The 16,028-nt window shown below is 48.3% G+C and overlaps 1 protein-coding gene across 1 annotated transcript in view; it reads left to right on the top strand.

The window, feature by feature from the left end:
- CAPN9 (calpain 9) overlaps positions 1–16,028 on the top strand; it is a 1,050,568-nt gene that overhangs the window by 25,036 nt on the left and 1,009,504 nt on the right. The window contains exon 2 of the mRNA XM_040350717.1: positions 14,353–14,422. Within this exon, the coding sequence (XP_040206651.1) occupies positions 14,353–14,422 (70 nt within the window). The remainder of the gene's footprint in view (positions 1–14,352; positions 14,423–16,028) is intronic.

Raw genomic sequence — 16,028 nt, 5'->3', positions numbered from 1 at the left:
ACCATTGGCTCACGTCTTCAAGGACCCAAGGATTTTTTCTGTCTCTCGATGCTGAAAAGGCGTTCGACAGAGTGGCCTGGGACTACATGCAGGAGGTGCTAGTAGCTTTGGGCCTGGGGCCCCGCTTGTTGTCGCATGTATTGGCCCTGTATGCGGGTCCTTCGGCCGCGGTTAAAGTCAATGGCCACCTGTCGAACGTCTTTCCCATTAGCAACGGGACGCGACAGGGCTGCCCCCTGTCGCCTTTGATATACATTCTTACACTGGAGCCCCTTCTCAATAGGCTGAGAGACAACCCAGATATTTTGGGGATCAATGTGGGGGGGAGGGAGTTCAAGGTGGCTGCCTTTGCAGACGATGTTCTTCTGTCCTTGCGCTCCCCCAGGATCTCCCTTCCCAATCTCCTCAAAGACCTAGATCATTTCGGCTCCCTCTCAAATCTAAAAATTAACCATACGAAGTCTCAAGCGCTTAACGTCTCCCTTCCCTCCATGGAAGTGTCACACTGTCAGGAATTTTTCCCCTTTAGATGGACTCAGGACTCCCTCACTTATCTTGGTATTCAAATACCCCCCAACCTGGCGGACCTGTACACGAAGAATTTTCACCCAGCCCTTCTTAAAGCTCAATCATGTCTTAGAGATTGGATGGGTTTGAATGTCTCTTGGTTCGGTCGTTCGGCCCTGATTAAAATGATAATTCTGCCACGCTTACTCTACCTGCTACAGTCCATTCCCATCTCCTTGCCTTCGGGATTCTTCACATCATATAGAAAGGCATGCTCAACCTTCCTCTGGAGGGGGTCCCAGCCACGAATAAAGTACTCCAGACTCACTTTACCGAAATCCAGAGGGGGCATTGGCCTCCCAGATCTTCAGAAGTACCATAGTGCATGCCATCTCACGAGGATAGCTGACTGGAATATCCACGCCTCAAGGAAGCTATGGGTCCTCCTGGAGAGAAGCTTCTCTCCAAGCCCCCTACACCTACTCCCATGGCTACCTCCCAGGAATTGGCCTCAATCCTCACAGACTCATCCATTCATTTACCCTTCACTTCTAGTCTTCAAGAAAGCTTCAACGTTAGGTCCCCCGTCCTCCCAACCGAACCCTCTGACGTCCCTGCGGGTGAATCTCGATTTCCCACCTATCGTGTCGGTGGATTTTTTGAGTCAGGAATGGCCCTTTGAGGACATACTGGCCCTTCAATTTTTCTCCGCTGGGAGACCTCTGTCATTTGAAGCCTTGAAAGCCAGCTCTAAGACAGCCTCATTTTCGTTCTGGACCTACAGACAGATTCGACATTTTCTCGCGTCCGTGGCGGACCAATCGCTCTGGACGCGACAACTCACGCCCTTCGAGTCTCTGTGCCATCGCAAAACGCCGCAAAGGCACCTGATCTCTCTTTTGTATACCATCTTAATGGAAGGCCAGCCGCAAACACCATCCCCACCACAGCTCGCATGGAACAAGGACCTTCAGGCCTCCCTGTCAGCTGAGGACTGGCACACTATTTATGAATTCGCCCATAAGGGCTCTGCGAACGTGGCTGTTCAAGAGAACGGTTACAAAGTGCTTACCAAATGGTACAGAACCCCGTCGCGCCTTCATAAATTTTCCCCAAATATCCCCGACACTTGCTGGAGATGTGGTAAGGGAGTGGGGACTATGCTCCATGTGTGGTGGGATTGTGGCGCCCTCCAGCCTTTCTGGAGGGAGGTCCACGACCTTATCTCACATGTCACCACCTACACCCTGGATTACACTCCTTCTCAATTCCTTCTGCATCATTCATCGATTCCCAAAAAATATTATTTCAAGTCCCTGGCCATGCACATGGTCAATGCTGCCAGAGTTTGCATTCCCAGACATTGGCGCTCTACCGATGTCCCGACAATAAGAGAATGGCTGGCCCGGATCTCTCTGATAAAAGAAATGGAGGAGCTGATTCACATTTCCCAGGATAGAGTGCAGAAATTCTCCTTTACTTGGGCTTACTGGAACCATTTTGTTACCACCGATCGCTACCGACAGTATGTTTCATGAGCCGACGGAGTTGAGGGAGTTCCCTCCTCCCGACGGTGTGGGGGGGAGGGCAGGCGTGGACCCACTCCCTCATTCCCTCTCTCCCTGTTCTTTCCCCTCTGCGCTTTTGCTTTGGCTTTATTTACCCCCTTTCACTTCTCTTCTCCCCCCTCCCTCCCCCATCCCTTCCTCTCTTTCCTTTCCGTCCTTTCCTTCTTCTCTATGTAGACACTTGCCCCCATTACTTACATGATATGACACCCTTTAAATTTTGACCGAGAATGAGGCCTTACATCACCTCCCCTTCCTGCGCTTGGCGGGGAGGGGTGCGGGGGGAGGGGAAAACAGAGAATTAAGATCCTCCGCCCTCTTCTGCTTATTTAACTTTCTATGCCTCATTCGTGGTTTAAACACGTTGATTGATGCCTTTCTGTGGTGTTTTGTATTATGCAGTCTTCATGTTTTTCTGTCTTGTAATAATTACCTTGTCATGTATCTCATGATATGTTTTGCATAAATAAAAATCTTTTATGGAAAAAAAAAAAAAAAAAAAAAAAAAACTTTATTTATTGGGGGTACCTAATGCTATAGAACCTGGCGGCGAACCTCAAAAAAAACTAACTGCCTAGCGGCAACAGTGACACTAATACAGCGATCAGAAAATCGATCGCTTAGTGACACTGGCAATAGGGGGTGAAAAGGTTAACTAGGGCGGTGATCAAGGGGTTAAACCTTTATTAGGGGGGGGTAGGGGGCTACCCTGGACCTAAAGGGGGCTAAAACTAACTGCCCTGACACTTTTTTCTGTAACACTGACACTAAATGCAGAAATCAGAAAATAAATGATCCCTGCAATCAGTGACAATGTTACAGGAGACTGGGGGGGGGCGATCGGCGGTGACTTGGGGGGGTTAAATGTGCCTAATGTACAGGTGTCAGTGTGCTGTTAGGTGCAACTTACGTTTGTGATGTCTTCTCTCCGCAGCGGTGGTCGATATGATAACCACGAGGAGAGAACACACACTTCCCTCTTCCTGTGTTTACACTAAACACAGGAAGAGGAGGGGGGAGTTCAGTCATTGGCTCAGAGCGATCGCAGAGGGGGAGCTGAAAACGGACAGCCGCCCCCTCATCACGGATCGCTTCTGGAGCCTACCGAACCGCCGCATGTACCGGGGGGGGGTCCAATCGGACCCCCGACCGGCGTCTAGGCAGGGACGTACAGGTACGCCAATGTGCCTGTACGTGCCATTCTGCCGACGTATATGTACAGGCGGCGGTCCGGAACCAGTTAAGAAGATTTTTGGTGGATGGTGCACGCTGCTATTTTTCTTTCTTTTCAACACTCCTTCTGGGAGATTTCTCATCTGCTTCTCAGCATTGATTTTTGATTTTTGGACTGCTTGGTGGGAGTGATAACACCACCTATAGAGTAGCGCTGTTGTGCTTTATTTTTGTTGAATGGACTTACCTTTTCAATAAGTGTTAGGCCCCGTACACACGACCAAACATGTCTGCTGAAACTGGTCCGCGGGCCAGTTTCAGCAGACATGTTCGGTCGTGTGTAGGCCCGAGCGGACAGGATTCCAGCAAACATTTGCCCGCCGTTCCTTTTCCCAGCGGACAAATATTCCTGGACTTGTTTTAAAACAGCCCGCTGGAATCCTGTCCGCTCGGACATGTTCGGTCGTCTGTACAGACCTACCGTACATGTCCGAGCGGCCGCCATCCCTCGCATGCGTCAAATGACATCATCGCGGCGGCGGCGCGGACACGCCCCGCGTATTGTTTACGCGCGGATTTCTGTACGATGGTTAGTACAGCCATCGTACAGAAATCCCCGGGCAGACATGTACGGTGAAAACGGTCCGGCGGACCGGTTTCATCGTACATGTTTGCCCGTGTGTACGCGGCCTTAGAGTACTTGTTTATATGTGCTAGTCTTCATATTGAAAATGGACAGGTTACTAAAATTACAGAAATCCTTGTACGTGTAGCACACCCCCGTAGGGACTTCTGATGAACTTGGATCCCCCACTCCTGCACAGCCAGGCACACCAAATTTCCACAAGCACCCATAGTCAGAGAACAGTCAGTGACTGTTGTTTTTTTATTGAGGGTTAATAACTTGGATAGGAATGGGAGGTTATCAGATGCCCACTGGACTGCAGCAAAACTTCAGGGACACCTTCCTTTATACACATATATACTCCTTCACTTTCATCTTGCACATACTTGTTTGCTCCAGCTGATTCACTTGAATGATCTGACAGATTAGCAATAGTCCATTACAGGCAGGAACTCGTAGCCCTTCTTTGTGTTGCAGTGAAACGGCTTGTAACTTCTCCTCTGTGGCCACTGATCCCAGCATAACCTCTTCACGCATTGCCACCCACCTGGTTGCAGCTGCCCCTTTTACTAGCCCTCCAGGCTAACTCTCCACACCAGTCCACCAGACTAACTCTTCACCAGTCCACCCGACTGACTCTCAGGAGATCTCTAGGGAAAGACTGTAGAATTAAGCACAACGCTGTCTTCACAGGAGACTGCCTACATGTGGCAGTCTCCCTTTTTGTTAGTCACCACTGTGTTGACTACTCATTCTGTTTTCTCTCTTGCTCCCATGCCTCCAGGAAAGACTCCTATTGTGTGTTTTAGATGGATCCTTCCAGCACCCGAGCCCCAGCCCAAGGCAGGACACTCTCCCCCCCCCAGACTAGGGGGTACCCCTGAGGGCCACTGACAGCCTCCTCAACACTGTATCTCAATATTCCACTTAACTGCCCCTGCTGGCATGGCCCATTCCTATTTATGGGTTGGTCTCAGCCCACTGCCATCCTACCTCTGAGGATTGGCTCAGGCTCTATAAATATTCAAGGCATCTCCTCCTAACCTTCACCCTCTAATTCTAGAAGATTTTTCAACCTTCTTGACCAGTGGGAGGCAACAGAGAGCTGTCAGGTGGAGTCACCCAGCCCTGAATCCTAGTAAAACCTGACCCAAATTCCATTGCTCAGGCTTAGCCCTGAGTAGAGATGGGTCAAACACCCCTCGGTTCGGTTTGCACTAGAAATCTTGAACATAGCAAAAGTTTGGAGACGAACGACGAACCCCATTGACGTGTATGGAATCCGAACAGAAAAATTGAAAAGTCCCCATTTTGAATGCCTAAATGCAAATTATTGACCATAAAAAAGGCATGGGGGCCCGGGTACTGCCCTGGGGAACATGTACCAATGCATTTTTTTTTAAAAGATGATTTTGAAAGGAGCAGTGAAACAATAAAAATGAAAAAATCCATTAAATATCGTGCCTGGGGGGCCCCCTTAGTCTTCCTGTAAAGTGGCGCATTTATACCGTGTACATAACCTGCTGCAGCAAAAATGACATTTATAAGCTGTAAGCTATTTTTAAGCTTTCTTTATTTAGTAAAACAACGTGAATGAGACAAATTATAGTACACTAAGGCAAAGATTAAAACATTTTAAAATAAAGTTTGGTGTCTTTTCCGCAGACTTTGCATAGAAGTAACAGGTGCAGAAAAACTGTCATTGGGTGTTGGTGGTGCCTTCAACCCGTAACCTTCAAAAGGTATTCTTAATAAAAACAAGAATTGGCCGTGCTATAAAAAAATAAAAGTTGACACAATTGGCCTTTGGATGTTGGTGGTGCCTTTACACCATAACCTTCTAGAGGTAGTTTTAATGAAAGCAAGAATGGAGCCGTCTTAATGCACACTACTGCAGTCGCTCCAACTTGAAAAAAGGTTCCTGTACTACTTCAATCCGACTTGTAGGCGACTTGTACCCATTTGATTTGAAGTTGCCTCCAAGTCGGATCCCCGTTCACAGTGAGGCAACTTTACAGGAAGTAGCCCCAGTGTGAACCGGCTCTAATTATTGTGTAGTGCAAACAAGAACCGAGGGCTAATGAGACACTTTAGATAATACAGGAAGTGTCAGAATAAAACAGATAAGAATATCAGACACAATCAATATGTATTTTTGCACTTACACTTGCACTTTACGGGGTGAAGGCACGAATACCACCCAAGGACCACATTTTTGCACAACTGTGTGACAGGGACGTCAATTTTTTTTATTTTTTAAAGCAAGGCCAATTCACTTACATTAATTTCTTCATGCGGCGCGACTTTAGGCGACTAGGGGCGACCTAAAGTCGGATCCCAGGTCGCCCCTGTGTGAACTGGCTCTAAGGTAAACCCCTCCCTCCCACAGGGGAACCCCATGCCAAATTTTAAATAAAAAAAACGGCATGGGTTCCCCCTCCAAGAGCATACCAGGCCCTTAGGTGTGGTATGGATTTCAAGGGGAACCCCTATGCCGAAAAAACGGCGTGGGGGTCCCCCTAGATCAATACCAGACCCTTATCTGAGCATGCAGACCAGCCGGTCAGGAAAGGGGGTGGGGACGAGCCCCCTCCTTGAGGCCGACTTCAAGTCGCGTTGTATGTCGCGCTGAAGTCGCCCCAAGACGCGTTGTCATTCATACTCAAGTCGTGTTCAAGTTGCCTCCCAAAGTCACACTGAAAGTCGTGTTGCCCCTGTGTGAAAAGGCACTAACAGTCTTGCAGGTTTTTTTTTTTTTTCAGTGTTTACTTCCTCTTTAATATCCATACCAGACCTGAAGACCTGGTAACGGACTAAGGAGGGAACCCATGCTGTTTTTTTTCAATTACTTTTATCTGTATTGCCGGGACCCGACAATTCATTATAGCCGCAATCAGTTTTAAATGCCTTTTTTCCTTTAGAAATTTCATTTTGTGCAGGGACATTTCCTAAGCACGGGAAACATGCTCTACTTTACAGGCATACTATAGACACCCCCAGGTACAAAATTTAAAGGAATATTTCACTTTTATTGTTGCATTGTTAAAATCACTACTCCCAAAAAAAGTCAGTTTTTAAATCATATTTTTGCATTGATACATGTCCCCTGGGGCAGGACCCGGGTCCCCAAACACTTTTTATGACAATAACTTGCATATTAGCCTTTAAAATTTGCACTTTTGATTTTTCATGTTCGTGTCCCATAGACTTTAACGGTGTTCGTGTGTTCGAATGAATTTTTTGCCTGTTCGCATGTTCTGCTGCAAACTGAACCGGGGGGTGTTCGCCTCATCCCTAGTGGCTACGAGTGACACGTCACTGATCACTGTTCCAGATGAGAGGGAACAGACGATCAGTGACAGTGTCACTAGGCAGAAAGGGGAGATGCTTGCTTACACTTGCCTCTCCCCGCTCTGCAGCTCTGTGACCCGATCGCGAGACACCGGCGGACATAGAGTCCACGGGTCCTGCATACACACACGTTACTTTGCCGTGCCATTCTGACGACGTATATGTACAGGAGCCGGTGGGGAACCGGTTAACCTTTAAATTAACACTTTTGATTTTTCACGTTTGTGTCTCATATGCCGGGTACTGACGAGCAAACATGTACGATGAAACCGGTCCGTCGGACCGTTTTCACCGTACATCTCTGCCCGGGGATTTCTGTATGGTGGCTGTACTCACCATCATACAGAAATCCACGCGTAAACAATACGCGGGGCGTGTCCGCGCCGTCACCGCGACGATGACGCGGCGACGTGGGCGGGCCTGCCAGTTAAATGCTTCCACGCATGCGTCGAAGTCATTCGACGCATGCGAGGGATGGCGGGCGCTCGGACATGTACGGTAGGTCTGTACAGACGACCGAACATGTCCGAGGGGACAGGATTCCAGCGGCTGTTTTAAAACAAGCCCGGAAATATTTGCCCGCTGGGAAAAGGCCCGACGGGCAAATGTTTGCTGGAATCCTGCCTGCTCGGGCCTACACACGACCGAACATGTATGCTGAAACTGGTCCGCGGACCAGTTTCAGCAGACATGTTCGGTCGTCTGTACGGGGCCATAGGCTTTAACGGTGTTCGAACAAATGTTTTGCCTGTTCGCATGTTCTGCTGCTAACTGCTAACTGAACCGGGGGGTGTTTGGCTTATCCCTAATTATTACACTGCAGCGACTTTACATTACTGTTGCATTACATGCTGTTCTTTTCCAACACTTTGAACACTGAGAGCCTCAGTAAAGTAAATTACAATAATGTCCCAAGCTAGTGCAAAGAAACACTCTAACCTTGGTGAGCAAGTACAGTACTTCTACTACACTGACCTGTTTCTGAGCTGTGCCTCTTCATCTGGTTTTGACAGTTTTGGCTATAGATACACTTTAACCACTTGCCGACCTGCTGCAGTACATTTGCTGCGGCAGGGTACAAGTGGTTGTAAACCTTCGTGTTTTTTCACCTTAATGCATCCTATGCATTAAGGTGAAAAAACACCTTGCAGTCACTGAGTCTCCGTTTTACTTACCTGAGGCTTGAATCTCTATGTGGCCGCTATCCCGCTTTGCTTTTCCCCTGGTCTTGTTGGCTCTTCATTGGATGATTAATAGCAGCGCAGCCATTGGCTCCCGCTGCTGTCAATCACATCCAATGACGCGGCCGCCGGGGGGTGCGTCCGAGTCATACAATTGGCGTTTATGGACACCGATTGTATGGCACGGGAGCGCACCTGCAAGCTAACCCCCTTGGGAGAGCGCTTCCCAGAGGGGGTTAGCTCTTGCGGTGAAGAGCTGCGAGAGCCACCGTGGGAACCCAGAAGAGGACGAACAGGTCCACTCTGTGCAAAATGAACTGCACTGTAGAGGTAAGTATGACATGTTTGTTTTTTGTTTTTAAATAATCTGTGAACCTCTACAACCCCTTTAAGTGGTAGTTGATTGACCAATGTAGTCACCTTATTGGCTATAAATATATTCCTGATTTTACTATGCTGCCATATATCAGACCACTGCAGAGCAGAGCTGCCAATGATTAAGAATAGATAAAAATGTTAATGTGGCATTTTTTGATGCAGTGCACAACACACAGTAGTGCATGTAATGCCGCGTACACACGGTCGTTTTTCGGCATGAAAAAAAATGACATTTTTCAGCATGTCCAAAAAACGAAATTTTTCCAACTTCATCATTAAAAACGATGTTGCCCACACACCATCGTTTTTGAAAAATGATGAACAAAGCGCGGTGACGTACAACACGTACGACGGCACTCTGAAGGGGAAGTTCTATTCGCCTTTGGGCAGCTTTTAGCTGATTCCGTGTTAGTAAAAGACGATTTGAGCCTTTTTGTCTGTTACAGCGTGATGAATGTGCTTACTTCATTATGAATGGTAGTTTTACCAGAACGAGCGCTCCCGTCTCATAACTCGCTTCTGGGCATGCGCGGGTTTAAAACGTCGTTTTAGCCCACACGCGATCATTTTTTACAACCCGAAAAACTACATTTTCAAAAACGACATTAAAAAATGCAGCATGTTCGAATTTTTTTTTTTACGTTTTTCAGAAGCCGAAAAACAATGTGAAGCCCACACACGATGATTTTAAATGACGTTTTTAAAAATTTATTTTTTTTCATGCTGAAAAACGACCGTGTGTACGCGGCATAAGGTTTCTGTTGGAGTAAAGAAAACACATTACTCCAGCAACTCTTGTTTCCTGACGCATTCATGGCAGCACACACTGGGTTGTGACTCCGCCCCCACAACCTGACAGGATTGGTTAGCTATAAATTTGAAGAGGGAACATCCCGCAACATTCTCTTTTTTATTCTCACCTGACAAGACTGGATGTTACAAGAAGATTTGCCTCTTACCGCAATCGCTCCAGCAGGTTCAAGCCTCTCCTGTTTGAAAGTCCCTCCTGTACAGTCTCTAAGGCCCCGTACACACGACCGAGGAACTCGACGTGCCAAACTCAGAGAGCTCTATGGTGGGAACCCCGGTCTGGTGGTCTCAAGGGTTTGTTCAGGTCTCATCCTGGCAGTTATCCTGGCATTTGTTTACAAGCTTTAAATAAGCTTAGTGTTGGCATGGCTCCTCTTTTGCTCCTTTTTTGCTCTTCTATTGCTTCCTCTATAAGGTTGCTGGGCTGGCACTTTTCCCTTCAACTTTTTCTTTATTTTTGCTTGTTTTTTGTTGCCCAGTAGCTTGCTGGGCTTTGCTTTCCCTCTCAGGGCTGCCAGCGGGTCCCCTGGCCGCTCTGCGCATGCGCGCAGCGGGGTGATGGCGTTGGCGGTTCCCTTCGCCCTCATCCAAGATGGTGGCGGGTGGTGCGGAACGCCACTGTGCATGCGCGTGTGCGTCATCAGCATCGCGACAACGGCGCCAGATATAAAATGGGCTAAAATTGTCTTTTCTCTTTCTAGGCTGCTGCTCTGCCTAAAAAATTTAGGAAAACTCTCCAGGTACTTGGGGGCTTCCCTCCTTCCAGGCCCTTCTGCCCTATTCACTTCTCTCCTTGGATAAACATCTTTTATTGCCTTTTTCAGACACCTGTTGCTATCCCTGCATCTTTTCATGGAGCCCACTGCCCTCGCAGACCACCACCAGCAAACAAGGTAAGGAGGCCGTCCAAGGTAGGTAAGTAGTGAAGAGACAAAAGAGTGCCGGCCACTAACACTGCATTGTTTTTGCAGTCCCATCAGGCCTAGAGACGCAAGCCCACAGCAGAGAGGGAGATCCAGCCATACATCAAGCAAGCGGTCCTGCAGAAGTCGGTCAAGATCACCCTCCCGTCACTATCGGTCAAGGCATAGCCAATCACGCCGCAGCCGCTCCCGTCGTAGCCGGTCTCACCGCAGGCGGTCACCCTCAGTTCACCGCGAACATTATCATACCCGTCCTGCAGCAAACGCTTGCTGCGTGCTACTGCATTGCCAGGAATACTAGCTTGTCGCACCTGTTTTAACGAGGCGACCAGAGAAAAGGAGGCGGACGCCAGAGTGGCTACGGAGCTCATAAGGGAGTCAGTACGGGAGTCAATCCTGGAGACCTCGGCTCTGCCTAGTAATCCTATCCCGGGCCCTTCATCTGCTCCCGGCTCGTATGTTCAGCTAGCAGAGACCCACTCTGACTACGAAGAACGTGAGCCAACATCGGGATTTGATTTCGGCTTAGTTGAGCCTTGTGCCCGCTCCGTTAAAGAGGCTATTGGCTGGGAAGAAGCCATAGAGGAACCTCAAAAGGTTGGGAAATACTTCCCTGAGCTAAGAAGAGATCCCAAGCTATTTCCATTCATTGAAGAACTGGAGGATCTCATTAAGGACGAATGGGAAAAAACAGACAAGCGGCCTAGCCTGTCCAACAAGCTCGCTAAATTGTACCCTCTAAAGGAGTCCAAGGTCACCTCCCTTATTAATGCTCCCATTGTTGATTCATCCCTTATGTGGCTCGCTAGGCATTTCACCTTGCCGATAGAAGATGCCGTCACCTTCCGAGATGTCCTCGATCGTAAGATCGACTTGGAGTTGAAGAAAGCGTACTCCACGGCGGGGTGGCCTGCAGACCAGCTATTACCACAGCGGCCATGGCTAAGGCCATCACTTCATGGGCAGCCAGTGCTGAGAAAGCCCTCCTAGAAGGGGCTGACCAGAACAAAGTAATCTCCTCCCTACAAGAAATCAGGCTAGCAGGCGATTTAATGGCAGGGGCCTCAGTGGATATCATTCGCTCCGCCACTAGATCCATGATAGCCTCAGTGATGGCCCGCAGAGCCTTATGGCTGAAACCCTGGGTCGCTGACACTGGTTCAAAATCAAACTGGTGCAAGATACCTTATGACGGCACAAACCCGTTCGGTGCGAAACTGGACTCAGAAGACAGAAGACCCAAGCCTCAGAAGGGCCCTGCCTTCAGGCGCAATCTGCCGGACAGATACAGGGAAGTTAGATCCTATCGCCCGGCAAGGAATTCAGAAGAGATTGGAAGTCTACTCGTCCTTCTTTTATGTGGGTTCAGAAATCCAAGGCCATCACCGCCGGGGACCAGCAGAAGTCCTTTTGAAGGCTCGCCTGCCCACCCAGCACAGGTGGGCGCCAGGCTTAGGAGTTTTGCACGGATTTGGGCAGAGCACATAAGGGACCCGTGGACACTCTCCACGGTCAATTATGGCCATAACTGGAACTTTATGGGGGCATTACCAGGAAGTTTCTTCCAACCTACCAAAGTACCTTCTTCCCTGGACAAGAGGAAGCTGCTTCTTCAGTACGTCTCGGAGTTAATTCAGAAGGGGGCAGTCATAGAGGTTCCTCCGCACCTAAGGGGCAGGGGATTTTATTCCCCTTTATTCTTGATGCAAAAGAAGTAAATAGAGGCTTTCAAGATGGAAAGCCTCCAGTCCATTCTTCTGACATCGTCCTCCCACATCTTACTGATGAGAATGGTGAACCTCACGCTCTGGACATTAAATCTACCATATCCAGCTATCTTTCAGCTACCACTCACCTTCGAAAGACAGATGCCCTCTTGGTTATTCCGCACGGAGCCAGACGCGGCCAAGCAGCTACTTCTCGTACTATCGCCTCCTGACTAGTCAAAGCTATTGAGAAGGCTTACTCTATTCAACAACTTGCAGTTCCGGAAGGCATCAGAGCGCACTCGACCAGGGCAGTGGTAACATCCTGGGCAGCATATTGTGGTGTCTCATCAGAATCCATCTGCAGGGCAGCAACCTGGTCTTCCAGGCATACGTTTATCTCCCACTATAGAGTGGACTCTTTTGTCTACAGCCGACTTTGGTAGATCCATCATCAGGGCAAATTCTTCTGCTCGCTAGGAAATAAATACTATTGCATTAAACCCTCCCGACTGGCGAGTTATTTCCCAGTGTGTGCTGCCATGAATGCGTCAGGAAAACGAAAAATTGTATACTCACCTTTCCGTAATTTTCCTTTCCTGATGCATCTTCATGGCAGCACACAGATATATACAGAGAATGGTGCAGGGTGTTCCCTCTTCAAATTTATAGCTAACCAATCCTGTCAGGTTGTGGGGGCGGAGTCACATCCCAGTGTGTGCTGCAATGAAGATGCGTCAGGAAAGGAAAATTACGGAAAGGTGAGTATACAATTTTCCATTTTCCTTCTACTACAGTCAAGAATTGGGCTATCTGAACCTGCAAAATTCTAGCACTTATATGTAGTGACAGTGCTTGCCTGCCCCCTGCCAGCTCAGCGGGGGGATCGCTCGATTGATCTCCACTGAGCATGGCGAATGACAGGTCCATCTCTGCTCACTGTGCAGATCTGCCTGTCCATTTTCATCTGATCCCATCCCATCCAATCTGATCAGCTGGATGGATGGTGAACATATCGCCATCCGTCTGTTTTGAGCGGATCTTGTCATATTGGATAGCAGGCGGGAGTCAGCAGACACATCTCCGCTGACATCCGCCTGCCCATAAAAGTCAATAGTGGGCCCGCTCAGATCCGCCTAAAAAATAAGCAGGCAGGTCCGAGTAGGCCGATCATGTGAAAGGGGGCCTAACAAGGCAGCCCATCATAGTGATGGGTAAAAAGGAATGTGGAGTGTGAAAGGGAGAGCAAGCTTTGCCTGTTTAGAGTGGCACAATAGCTTTTTGTTTGTGTTAATTACGTAGTTACATAGTCTGGTTGAAAAAAGACAATCCATCCAGATTAACCATTAGAATGATAAAACCATTAAAATGTTCTATTTAAAACAGAAAAAATGCAAAAACTTGTCTAAGTTGGATATAATCCACTAACTTCTACATGCCTTTACTCCCATGATCCATGAAGAAGGAAAGTGTTTTTTTTTGGGACAGTGGCCCTTCCTTATACAGTAGGTTGGTAGTTTTATGAGGGCCCCTATGCTGTTTTCTTGACCTCTTCCTTTAAAATCACTAGAATGATAATGATTGACATAAAAAAACAGGGGGTCCTGCATATTGTTCAGCTCTCTAGCCACATATGTTTGAAAGGAAGGGGAAGGCTTTACAAGCGGAGGTTAACCCATTTTTAGAACTTTGTCTTAAAGGACCCCTCTACCACTCGTTTTTGGCTAACTTTTTTTTTCTAACTCACCTCTAATGAAGTACTAAGTATACTTCCGTTCCAGACAGGTTGCGGCGCAGAATGCCATATCCTCTTGTTCGGCAAGCCCCCCCGCTGTCTTCTGGGACCTGTGTATGTCCCAGAAGACAAGCTGCACAGTAGGAAACCAGGAGTGAAGCCGCAAGGCTCCATTGCCGTTTTCCCTTAGTTAGAATGGCGGCGCCTGCACCCAACGGACCGGCCTGGGGGAGGGGCACAACATCGCAGGTGTCCTTATTAAAAGTTAGCAGCTACAATGTTTGTAGTTGCTGACTTAAAAAAATAAAATAAAATAAATAAGGTTTGTAGCTGGAACTCCACTTTAGGTAAAAAAACAAAAACACACATTCATGCCTCTGTATTGTCTTTTCTAGGAAATTGTAAAGGACCCAGAGTTTATATTAGGCGGTGCTTCAAGAACGGATGTCTGTCAAGGTGATCTTGGTAAGTTTTACATTTTCTTTTACAAAGATACTTTTAAATATTTGAAAATATAACAGTAAGTAAAATAAAAGAATAACTGCATGCAAAAATTGCTTAACATGCCATATATTTTTTTAATGTGAGGGTATATCCATGGGCATTCGCAGGTAGGGGCAAGGGAGGCAAGTGCTCCCCCTGGAATCAGGGATCAGCAAAGTGTCTGCCATAGGCGTGTGCACGGGTTGTGCCCAGGCACGCACACCCTAATCACCCAAACGCATCGCGCACAATGTCAGCACCTGGCACAGGAAGGAAGATTGCACTGTGAGCGGCAGCCGCCAGGGCTTTTCATTGTCCGATGTTAAGACAGCACTGGTCTCTAGCATCAGGAGTCAGCACACACAAAACCCTTCCTACTCTCCCAGCTCTGCATATACCACATAGGAGGGGTGGGTTATCCACAGCCCCTCAAGCCTGCAACGTGCATAAACAGGAGCCTGTGCCATTAGCCTGACCTGCCACTGTGAGTTATAGACAATTCTCTTCTGTGGGGGGAAGAGAGCTCTGTGGGGGGGATTGGGTATGCATACTGGCATAGCACACGCCTGGAATGTGCACCCTGTACATAGCACACTCTTGGAATCTGTACCCTGTACATAGCACACGCCTGGGATTACGCACCCTGTACAAAGCACACGCCTGGGATTACGCACCCTGAACATAGCACACGCCTTGGATTACGCACCCTGTACATAGCACACGCCTGGATTACACACCCTGTACATAGCACACGCCTGGAATAATGTCTGCCGTTTCCCCTTTAAAAATAAATACTTGTGCGTCACAGCTAAGCCCCTTTCCTTCATTGCATTGTCAAAAGGGGCCGGAGCATGGGTAACCTTAAAATGGTGCCCCCCATGAAAAAGTTCTGCGGACACCCATGGGTATGTAGCGCTACTCCATCAGGAGCCGCTGGTTGTTGTTGGGATCGGCATATTAAGTTACCTCTCAGTGTTGTCTAGGGGTGTAGTTGATGAGCAGAGTAGTAAGCGAAGTAGTGAGCGAATGTCCAGTCAATGAATAAAGATTTTCAAATGCTTTATTTCCAGGCCCAACATGGCCAACATCAACATGAGGTATAGCAAAAAGGTTGATGAAGCAGAAGAGAACTTTGCAGTATCAGGCCTTGATAAGAACCGAGCAATCCTGCTCTCAACAGCACAGTAGTAGTAGTTATAGTTCGTCGCCACTCAGCCAGAGTGGGTGAAGTGCCCCCGGACAGACTCCTGCCACAAGCCTGGCAGCCAAAGTGTCACTTTAGGTTGCAGGGAGGAACAGGCCTGGCTCTAGGGCCTCTGCCACAGGCCTAGTACTTTAAGTGAACCGAACGGATTGAGCAAATCCTCCCAGTAGATTAAGTAAGGGGTCACCGGGTGACAGTTGAAGTGTACCTGTCCCGGTCACCAGATCCCCGATGGTTCGTTCAAGCCCTGTTGGACAACCTGCCTCCGGGTTCTCCTCAAGCCGACCCCCCATCAAACGGCATCCAGCCTGGGATCTCCTCAGTAGAGCTGGGAACCCAGTAAGTCACTGGGGCCCCTTCCAGGAACATGGAGCTCAGCATAGC

This window comes from Rana temporaria, chromosome 4, assembly GCF_905171775.1.
Source record: "Rana temporaria chromosome 4, aRanTem1.1, whole genome shotgun sequence".
In the NCBI taxonomy this organism is placed as follows: domain Eukaryota; kingdom Metazoa; phylum Chordata; class Amphibia; order Anura; family Ranidae; genus Rana; species Rana temporaria.
Note: the sequence above shows the minus strand (reverse complement) of the source record. Positions and strands in the feature narration are given on the sequence as shown.